General features: G+C 41.6%; 1 protein-coding gene across 1 annotated transcript; it reads left to right on the plus strand.

Annotated features, from left to right (window-relative positions):
• The first annotated feature begins 3,491 nt into the window (after positions 1 to 3,491).
• LOC127094143 (uncharacterized) lies at positions 3,492 to 4,166 on the plus strand. The gene has a single exon (XM_051033007.1). The coding sequence runs from the start codon at positions 3,492 to 3,494 to the stop codon at positions 4,164 to 4,166; it is 675 nt and encodes a 224-aa protein (XP_050888964.1).
• Positions 4,167 to 11,738: the final 7,572 nt, after the last annotated feature.

Raw genomic sequence — 11,738 nt, forward strand, 5'->3', positions numbered from 1 at the left:
CAAACAAAACAATCAGAAAGTCTAACAGTGAGACAACCAATCATCAGACAACATCAATGCAAGGCATGAGATGCAAGCAAACTAAATTAATCCATGATCCATAAGACCTACAAAACAGCAGGGTTAGTCAACCAAGATAACTTGTATCTCAAGTGATGATACCATATCAACCAATGTGGTTAATTGCTTGAAAACCTGAAATGCACAGCTCAAAATGTGAGTCCAAACCCCTAAGGCAAAGCCTAGGGTCAAAAGTGAAGAAAAAATTCAAAAAAGAAGCTAATACTCAACACAAAGCAACTTTAATCAATCATGAACATGTCCTAAAAAGGACCAAGTCAAAATCATTAAGCATGTTCATTTCATGTGCAAGAGAAGGCAAGGGCAAATTCAAAGCTCACAATTGATCATCATGAATGAAAATTCCACATCAAAACAAAAATGACTCAAACAATTATGGAAATTTTCATGAGGATACAACATGTCCAATACAATCATCATGCCAAAAATCATAAACAGGGGAGCTCAATTGGCTAGGCAATAAAAATGGAGAAGCTAGACATCCAATTGTGTGACACAAATTGTCACACCTAAAGTACATGTGTCCCAAACAGTGAAGACAATAGCAAAAAATGCCAAATAAAATCACACAAATCCATCAACATGTTAAGACTCATCATGCAAAATTTCATGGCAATTGGAGCATTATTGAGCATTTCATGATAGAAAGAATGAGGCAATGTTACAAATGCACACATGTCCACATGATCAACCACAATTCAAATTCCAGAAATGATAAAATCCTAAAATCAACACCAAAAAATTCTAGACATTCCAAGGATCATGTAGCAAAAAACCTGGAATTAATTGAATCATTTTTCAATCTGATATGCATTTTTGAAGTTGGCAAAAATATTTGAAGTAAAATGAACAAGACATACATTGAAATGGAGGGAAAAGCAAAAGAATGAATTAATTTGAAAAAGTGGCGTAGGCAGGAATCAAAGGGAGTATTGCATGTTATCAGCGCTCAGCACAAAAAATAAATCTCAAACGCGCCCAGCAGGAATCAAACCTGCTCCCTGTAGGTTCAAAGCGCGCCAAGCCTAGACTTAAACCCACTCGGCCAAGGTTCTTGCTACAACATGAAATGCAGCGTTTCGCTACATAACCTTATCCACCACACCAGACGCCGGAACAGTAGTTCCGGTCGTCTTCTCCGACCGTGTACACGGCGGAGCTGCAACTTTTTTTTTTCCAGAATTTTACAAACTATATACTGTTGGAAAGGTCTTGATGAGTAGATTCCAAATATCATAAAAGCTAAGCCTAATTCTCAACATATTTTCTGGATCGAAGGAAATAAGTTTCTAAATCTAAACTTTAATTCAACATAACTTCTTCATTTTTCATCCAAATTTCATGAAATTTATATCAGAATAACTAGTGATGAAAGCTCTACAAGTTTATGTACATAAAATCAAGATTTATGAGATTCAAATTTTTGACCTCTTGAAGAACAATCAATGGCAGCAGTGGATCCAAGGCCTTGCAAGTGTTAAAATTTTCTCCTCTACTCTTGTTATGAAGTCTTTTCCATCCTACCGTCCTAAAATAAAACATAAATCATGCAGATCCGCATCAAGTTCCATTGATAATCAAACTTTTATAGTCCGATATGACTTTGATAATCCTATTTACCAAGCTGATGAAGGTGGTGAGAAAGATTGTGAACTCCCCGAAGAGTTGTCCAGGCTTTTACAGTAGGAATCAAGAGTCATCCAACCGCATCAAGAGACAATAGAGATTGTGAACCTCGGATCAGAGGAGGAAAAGAAAGAAGTTAAGGTAGGTGCAGCCCTCGATGACGAGGTGAAAGGAAAGTTGATTGAACTCTTGCGAGAGTATATGGATGTATTCTCTTGGTCTTATCAGGATATGGCAGGGCTAGATACGGATATTGTGGTGCATCGATTACCTCTCAAAGAAGAATGCTCCCCGGTGAAGCAGAAATTGAGAAGGACTCGTCCCGACATGGCCATTAAGATCAAAGAAGAGGTCCAAAAGCAATTGGATGTTGGTTTTTTAGCAGTGGTAAATTATCCTCAGTGGGTGGCTAACATCGTAGTTGTGCCAAAGAAAGATGGTAAAGTACGCATGTGCATTGATTACCGAGACTTGAATAGGGCGAGCCCTAAAGACGATTTCCCGTTACCTCACATCAATGTGTTGGTAGACAATACGGCCCAATTCTCGGTATTTTCCTTCATGGATGGGTTCTCTGGATACAATCAAATAAAAATGGCACCAGAGGACATGGAGAAGACAACGTTCATCACCCCTTGGGCACTTTTTATTACAAAGTGATGCCATTCGGCTTAAAGAATACGGGTGCGACATATCAGCGTACAATGGTCACTCTCTTTCATGATATGATTCATAAAGAGATTGAAGTATATGTTGACGATATGATCGCAAAATCCCAAACTGAGGAGGAGCATTTGGTTCATCTCGAGAAACTGTTCGCACGGTTAAGGAAGTTCCGACTGAGGTTAAATCTATATAAGTGCACATTTGGGGTAACATCTGGCAAGTTGCTAGGTTTTATCGTAAGCCAACGAGGCATTGAAGTCGATCCCGACAAAGTTAAAGCAATACAGAACATGCCAGCACCGAAAAATGAGAAGGAGGTTCGTGGATTCTTGAGGCGATTGAACTACATAGCTAAATTCATATCTCACCTCACGGCCACCTGCGAGCCGATATTCAAATTACTCCGTAAGGATCAAGCAATCGAGTGGAACGACAAATGCCATAATGCATTTGAGAAGATAAAAGAATACTTACAAGAACCACCGATCTTGATGCCACCTATTCCAGGCAGACCTCTTATTATGTACCTCACGGTTCTTGATGGATCGATGGGGTGTGTTCTCGGACAGCATGATGAGACGGGTAGAAAAGAGCATGCGATTTACTACCTGAGTAAAAAGTTCACAGACTGCGAAAGCAGGTACTCATTGCTCGAGAAGACGTGTTGTGCATTGGCTTGGGCCGCCAAACGCTTGAGGCAGTATATGATGACACATACAACTCTCTTGATTTCCAAAATGGACCCTATCAAGTATATATTCGATAAGCCTGCTCTCACAGGAAGAGTTGCTCGGTGGTAGATGGCGTTAACAGAGTATGACATCCAATACGTCACACAAAAAGCCATCAAAGGTAGCGTGTTGTCTGACTACCTGGCTCATCAACCAGTGGATGACTACCAGCTCATGCGCTTTGACTTTCTGGATGAGGACATCATGTTTGTTAGAGATTGGGGTGTTCTAGAACCAGAAAGGGGACCAGAACCAGGATCGCGATGGACGGTCGTGTTCGATGGACCCTTTAATGCTCAAGGAAATGGGATAGGGGCAATCATCACCTCCCCAACTGGGTTTCATCTCCCTTTCACTGCGAGACTATGTTTCGACTGTACCAACAATATGGCAGAATACGAAGCATGTATCTTCGGTTTGGAAGCGACTATTGACTTAAAGATCAAGATCTTAGAAGTCTATGGAGATTCCGCGTTGGTAATCAGCCAAATCAGAGGAGATTGGGAAGTTCGTGATCCCAAGTTGATCCCCTACAGAGAACATGTTTTGAAGCTGATACTGTATTTCGATGAAGTTACATTCCATCATATTCCCCGAGCGGAAAATCAATTGGATGATGCTCTGGCCACCTTGGCTTCCAAGTTTAAGGTCAAATGGAAGAATGAAGCACCTTCTTTCCAACTTTATTACTTGGATGAGCCAACGTACTGTTTAGCGGTTGAAAAGGAATCAGACGGTCACCCATGGTTTCACGACATCAAAAAGTATCTAGAGAAGCAAGAGTATCCAGAGGATGCATCCATTACGGACAAGAAGTACCTTCGAAAGCTCTCGGCTAAGTTCTTCTTAAGCGGAGAAGTGTTGTACAAGAGAAATTACAACTCGGTCCTGCTCAGATGCGTGGATAGACACGAAAACAGACCGGTTCATAATGGAAATACACGAAGGATCCTTCGGTACACACGCCAGTGGGCACACTATGGTAAAAAAGATCTTGATGGCAGGTTATTACTGGATGACGATGGAGATCGATTGTCATCGACACGTCCAGACATGCCATAAATGCCAAATTTATGCAGACAAGATCCATGTGCCACCGGTTCCGCTCAATGTCTTGACATCACCATGGCGGTTCGCCATGTGGGGCATCAACGTGATTGGGAGTATTGAGCCAGCTGCCTCGAACGGGCATCGCTTCATCCTTGTGGCCATAGACTATTTCACCAAATGGGTGGAGGCAGTCTCATATGCAAATGTCATGAAGCAAGTGGTGGCTCGCTTCTTGAAGAAGGAAATCATATGTCGGTATGGAATCCCTAATAAGATCATCATAGACAACGGGTCTAACCTCAACAACAAAATGATAAAAGAGTTGTGTAAGGATTTCAAGATCGAGCATCACAATTCATCGCCATATCGCCCAAAGATGAATGGGGCAGTTGAGGCAGCCAATAAGAACATCAAAAAGATCGTTCAGAAGATGGTGCAAACATACAAAGACTGACATGAAATGCTTCCGTTTGCTTTACATGGATACCGTGCATCGATACATACTTCCACTGAGGCAACGCCGTTCTCGTTAGTGTATAGAATGGATGCAGTGCTACCTATCGAAGTAGAGATTCCTTCCTTGAGAATATTAACGGATGTCAAGCTGGACGAAGCCGAATGGGTGCAAGCAAGGTTGGATCAACTTAACCTCATCGATGAGAAACGCCTGACGTCCATATGCCACAGACAGCTATATCAGAGGCGGTTGAAAAGAGCTTTTGACAGAAAAGTTTGCCCCCGAAACCTTGAGGTTGGGGACTTGGTGATAAGAAAGATTCTGCCTATTCATCCCGATCCGCGCGGAAAGTGGACACCCAACTACCAAGGTCCTTATGTGGTAAGGAAGGTTTTCTCTAGAGGAGCTTTAATCCTATCAACCATGGATGGTGAAGATCTCCCATCCCCCGTAAATGCTGACACAGTAAAAAAGTACTTCGCCTGATAAACCTGCTAAGTTGATCCTTAAGGACAATTCAGGCAAAAAAGGGTATCCCGGTGGACCATAAAAAGAAAAAGGTCCAGGAAAAAGTTAGGGATAAATCAAAAAAAGAAAATGAACCCGCTAAGTTGGTCCTTAGGGGCGACTTAGGCAAAAAAAAAAGGGCATCCTTGTAGACCGAAAACCCGAAAGGGCGGTCTAGGCAAAAGTTAGGGATTATATAAAGGCAAGTGGCGGCAGTTCGGGAAGGATCTCCGTACCCTGTCATCATAAACGAGGGAATTCCATAAAGGAAGGATCGATCCAATCACCGCGTTCAGAAGCGAAGAAATAGGATATCTGAGGACATAAGGGCTATAGCAAGATGAGGACCCAATGGAGGCTTAAGTCATTGTAACTGTCTTTTCCATTTTTCGCAATTACCTCTTTAAGGAGTTGCTTCCTATTGTAAATCACCCGTTTCCCGGGTTCATCATCAATAAAGAAAAGTATTGTCATTCAGATGCGCTCAGTCTTTTATAGTTTTCTTTTTGTTTGCAAAGATGAATAAAACTTGTTAATAAACAATGCTTTGAAAATTGTGGGGAAATAACAACAATACGTTCAAAGCGAGCATGAAGTTGCTCTTCTATGAGAAGTGTCTGAAGGATAATCACTGTGTCAAAGATATGATGGCCCGGTCCACGTAGGATGTTTGACCCATGAGTCTCGCCCTGGTTCAGTTGATTCCTCAGGGAGAAAGATAGCTAGCCTGGTGGTTCAAATCCAGCTTGGGTGTTCCGGGAGGCCCGAGGCTTGCTCAGTGTTATCCGTGATCCAGGAGACCGTGATGTTGGGAAGTCAGATCCCCGTGCCATTTCCTACCATGCCTTCTAGCCAAAAGCCTGACCACGCATCAGTATTGCATATATAATAATCATTCATAACATTGCATCCCCAAAAAAGGACGTAGCATATTCCATCAAGATGGAGCATTACGCCATACAAACTAAACATGCATAACTTCATAAAAGTCTTTCTCGAAAGCATAAAAGAATCCTCCGTTGAGACATTTTTCCTCCCTAGTTGTGAATAATCTCCTGAAGCCCTCGAGTGGTATTCCCCGCAGGTTTTACGAAAATCCCCCCTGAGGTTACCTTTTCCAAATACCTTGGAAATCTTCAACCAGTTGCCTGGGAGGTCACCTTTTCTTTCAATACTCGTCCGTATTGATCTTCAACACTCGTCCGTGTTGGTCCTCTTTTCAATACTCGTCCGTATGGATGCTCAACACTCTTATGTGTTAATCATTTCTTTGTCAATACTTGTCCGTATTGAGTTTTAACACTCGTCCGTGTTGTTAACATGTTTCACTACTCGTCCGTAGTAATTTTCCACACTCGTCCATGTTAACCTGTTGCAATACTCGTCCGTATGGATGTTCAACACTCGTCCGTGTTGTTACCTTCTTTCAATACTCGTCTGTATTGACCTTAAACACTCTTATGTGTTAATCCTTTGATTGTCAATACTCGTCCGTACTGATCTCCAACACTTGTTTGTGTTGACACCTTCTCTTTCAATACTCGTCTGTATTGATCTTCAACACTCGTCCGTGTTGATACGTTCTCTTTCAATGCTCGTCTGTATTGGTATTCAACACTCGTTTGTGTTGATACCTTCTCTCAATATTTATCTGTATTGATCTTAAACAATCGTCCGTGTTAATCATTTTAGTTTCAATACTCGTCCGTACTGATCTCCAACACTCGTTTGTGTTGTTACCGCATTTCAATACTCGTCCGTATTGATTTACAACACTCGTCCGTGTTAATCATCTGATTTTCAATACTTGTCCGTATGGATCTTCAACACTCGTCTGTGTTGATCATTTCTTCAATACTCGTCTGTATTGATCTTCAACACTCGTCCGTGTTGATACATTCTCTTTCAATGCTCGTCCGTATTGGTCTTCCAACACTCGTCTGTGTTGATACCTTCTTTCAATACTCGTCCGTATTAATCTTTAACACTCATCCGTGTTAATCATCCCTTCTTTCAATACTCGTCCGTATTGGTCTTAAACACTCGTCAGTGTTGTTACTTTGATTTGCAATACTCATCCGTATTGAACATCCACACTCGTCCGTGCTGGTCCTTTTTTTCAATGCTCGTCTGTATTGATTTTCGACACTCGTCCGGATTGAATTGATTCACTCGTCCATGTCGATCCTCTTTCCAATACCCGTTGTATTGATCGCAACGTTCGTCTGTCTTATTAAACCCATTTTGATATTTACTGGTATTGGTATCCATCACTCGTCTGTGTTGACCTCACCCTCCTTCTTGACCTTTTGTTCGGAAGACTTTTTCCTAGTACATAGGAGTCGTTGCCACCTATTGTGCGAGAAAATCGTATATCCCCAACAAGATGCCTCCTTTGACTTTGCAAACACCCGTTTCTTTTACCGTCACAGAATCCTGCGGGAATACCTCGATCACCTGTTACATGCCAAAACATGATAGGGGAGGTGAGAAAAGAAAAAGAAAAGAATGAAAAAGAGAGAGATAACAAAAAAATAAGAGAAAAAGGAAAAAAGCTTAGAGAAAGACTAAAATAATCAATCATACTGCATTAGCATATGGCATATGTCATGCATACCCAACCACCCATATACCCATCTACCATATAACATTTTGATTCCCAGCAGCTGCCCTGCACAAAGACTAGCTCGTTCATCCCACAGCCCAGTAAATACCTCATTGCGACCTATCCTCACATTGCACTACATTTGTTCCTAGTGGGTAAATTTTCTGATATTCTAGTATTTAATCCCCTCCCACCTTGATTGTCCGGACGCCGTTGCTATCCGTACATTCAGGTTCGAGAAGATTAAATAGGGGCAGCTGTCATACCCCAAAATTTACCCTACCCTTCACCATGATCGTATAAGCCACTAATCTTAAACATTTGCATATCATCATGAGCATGCATTTCATCTACATAAGCAAGGTTCAACACAAGAGAGCAGTGACTTGAATTTAGAGCCTTATGCTTACACCTAGTGGAAACTAGGATTTCTCAGCAAACTTGGGGTGGCCCCAATCAAACCCTAACATGGAGATGTCCTTTGATGCTTGGGTGTTGTGCTTGTATCTGGTGTGTTAACTGTGGCTTCTTCAAGAAGTAAAACCTTATTTTAAGGATCCTCACTTGACCAAGATGTTCATAAACCCTAATCATGTCTCATACTCTTGTGTGGGCCCATAACCCTAATTTTATCTTTCATTCAATTGTGATTTGGTTCTATTGCCTGTCCAAGTTTCACCCAACCTCTTGTGTCTAGTTCATGCCTGTGGATCCTATTACTCCTGATTCCATTAGGCTTCTCACTCCCCACATGTGCATCATATGATTATGTCCCTTAGTTTGGGCCTAAATGCATGTTGTGCTATTTCATCTGGTATCTTCAAACCATGGTGCATACTTTGCTTGGCTTCATTTGGTCAATGTTATTCAAGTCCACTCCATGCCATTATCATTTCCATTAGTGCTTGGTCCATAGGTCATAGTTCATTGTGCCTTTTGGTCCTGGCCAAGATGTTTGCTTCACGTTTATCATTGGTCATTCAAGATATGGTTATGTCCCTTGGTACATGTTAATGATTCATTCATTTCGAATTCATCATGCATTTCAAGTCAAGGCATTGTCATAATCATGGTCATAAAATTCATTAATTTCAAATTCAGTTCACCCAAGGTCATACAAGGATCACTTCTATACATAAACCGTCCATTTCATTCATGTGACTCCAATTGCCATTACACATTCATCACAAATGTCCAAGCATTGAGAAAATTACAAAAAAAAATATGGAAGTTTGACCACATGTTGACTTTGGTCAACAGTTTACTTTTTGGTCAAAGTTGACCAAAGTCAACCCAATCCCTAAACTCCTAAAATCCTAAATGCCCATGAATCCTACTCCTAAGCTCTAAAATTCCTACTTCATTGTTGACATGTGTCATTAATGCTCCAAAAGGCCAAACTTGGTGTCATCCGTGTTGCATGCCTTGCCCATACTCCATCACGTGGATGCTCTAGCCAAATGAGGCATGCTCTTGAAATTAACCAAGCAAGGTTAGTATGCCCACACATGCTGCAGAGCTAATGATCATATGCTATAAAAGAAGCATTGGCCAAGTCAGGAGCAAATGATTCCCATGACCGCACCTACACCTATTGCTGATCATGAACCAAGCCATGTGCTGCAATGGACAAAGCTTCCTGCTAAAGACAAAAGTGCAGTCCGTGGACACATAAATCCAGTCATAATATTTCATAAACCTAGCAATTCAATGCTGCAGAATCCAAGCCAGGACAGGGATCTCACTTACTATGCAGAATCAGGTGAATCCAACAGTTGTCACCTTGTTGAACGAGCTATCATCATACCTAGCCAAACAATGAACCACATATCAATCACAAGTTAAAATCAGAACAAAATCGTGGTCATGATGCAAAGGGTCAACATGACCTGATGTTGAACTCATTCAAGACGTATTCCACAAGTGGACCTGCGACCAATCAACGGATGAATCTCACCTGCAGAATCACTTTCATCCTGTCATGAAATATTGCAAAATATTGCAACACCTTGCTGCAATACATTCTAACCCGTCGGACCATGAAGGAATCTGCATTTCCATCATGGACAATACCAGCCTGCAAAATCCAGATTTTTATGATCAGTCCCAAAAACAGTCCCCAATTCAGTCATTGTTTGACGTTCATCATGGTACTGTATCTAGCATAAGCATGCACCGGGTATCAGCATCTCTTCTATCACCCACATTAGCGTGCCTTTGGTACAATGAACGACGGAGACGCACTACGACTGGTTATTTGTTACGGTGGCATTCATGAGTTGGGCTTGAAGATGGGCTTAGGGAGCTAATTTCTTGATTTCCTTATGCAATACGCGTATGAGCCGCAGTGATATGCCGTCTTCCGTTATAGGAAGGATTGGTTGCTTCGATAAGTCATGCGTGGTATATTGTCTTCATCAAGACTTGTACTTGACCTCACAACCTGCAAAAAACACCTGAACATAAGCCACTTTAGCCAGTCTGGTGAAATGATCAAAGGTGAGGACAAAAGTAAAGACACCACCCATGTTAAGTTTGACCTTTCCCTCTCTCCAGGCACGAATATCAATGATAAATCTAACTATTTGAAGTTTGGAGGATCTGTACGGAGGAGATCTTCGTCTGAAGGAGGGTCTCGTAATGTGGCTGATTTATCTGATACCCTTGATGCAGCATGGACTGGTGAAACTCACCCGGAAAATATACTATACAAGGAAAATGGTTGTCAAATTTCTGGTGCGAAAGCTGTGATGGTTCATTCACCTACGGCAACAGTTACTGCAAAATCCGATCTTGTTAATTATTCTGCTGATATAGGTGGGATTGAAACAGGTTACACTCATGACTCTAGATTGCATTCCAAAGGACTTGATATTAGATGGACTGGGATGCCTTTTGCAAACTCATGCCCAGTCCACAAAACTTCAGCCTTCAATACACAGAAGCTTGTTGAATACAACTTTGTCTACATTTTATCATTCCGAGAGTTGGACCACCTGACTGGTGCTAGACTGCTTCTGCCTGCTGGCATTAATGATACCATAGCTACATACCAAGAGGGAACCTGGTAGCCTGCAGTAGATGTGCAACTCACGATTGTTCAGCTAACTTTAACTTACTGATAACAACCAAAGTTGGAAGTGATACATAACAGAATAAATTGCAAAATCACCATGAAACTAAAGGATGATTTTGGTTACCTTGCTACCATGAAAACTCAGCTTACAAGGGCATGTTATGGTCCAATCCTGCTACACCAGCAACAACAACAACAATTACACCAGCAGCAACAACAACAGTTATACAACACCATTGACTTCACTCAGAACAAGCATCACCATGGCAGGCTCATTCCATCCTAAACCTGCATATCCATAACATCATTCCGCATCAATAATGCACAACAAGGTTAGAAGTATCGTGTGGTAGCAAGCAAAACAAATGGTAACATGTCTAATGCATATATAACCATACATACCAGATCAATGCATAATGACTAGAGTTGGAACATTTGACTTGAGCTAAGTCATATCAACCAAGAACCCCACAGCGACTTTAGAGCTACCTGCAACTAATGGGGATCCTGTGGAATCATGTGAAGTCAAGGGTTATGTGAAGGCAGACTTTATGCCATAAATCCTGCAATGCATCAGCCAACGCAACAAGCCCTGTTGCAGACCAAAAGCAGACCATGAGACCAAGCCAATTCACCAAATAGATGCACAAAACTACCCTGTTGTAGAACCAAAGCCAAGAAGACCTGCAGGATGCTGCAACACCATTACACAAGCCTGACCTATGCAGTCCTTGGATAAACCCCAAGTCAAGAGCTCTGCAGTGTAATAAGGCACCTTAAGTGAATGGCGTGGGCAAGATCAGTGCAGCAACCAAAAGCTAGTGCAACAAATGTCATGCTTCAGTGGTGAACCACAGTGCAAACCCTGAGAAAACGATCATACAGTTAGTTTAATATGAAATCACTAAAGCATTGCCCCATAATTAGCTCACTTGAAGC

This window comes from Lathyrus oleraceus, chromosome 6, assembly GCF_024323335.1.
Source record: "Lathyrus oleraceus cultivar Zhongwan6 chromosome 6, CAAS_Psat_ZW6_1.0, whole genome shotgun sequence".
In the NCBI taxonomy this organism is placed as follows: Eukaryota; Viridiplantae; Streptophyta; class Magnoliopsida; order Fabales; family Fabaceae; genus Lathyrus; species Lathyrus oleraceus.

What these genes read in the sequence shown, in the direction of transcription:
- LOC127094143 (XM_051033007.1), top strand. Translation starts at nt 3,492, where the DNA reads ATGGCAGAATACGAAGCATGTATCTTCGGTTTGGAAGCGACTATTGAC.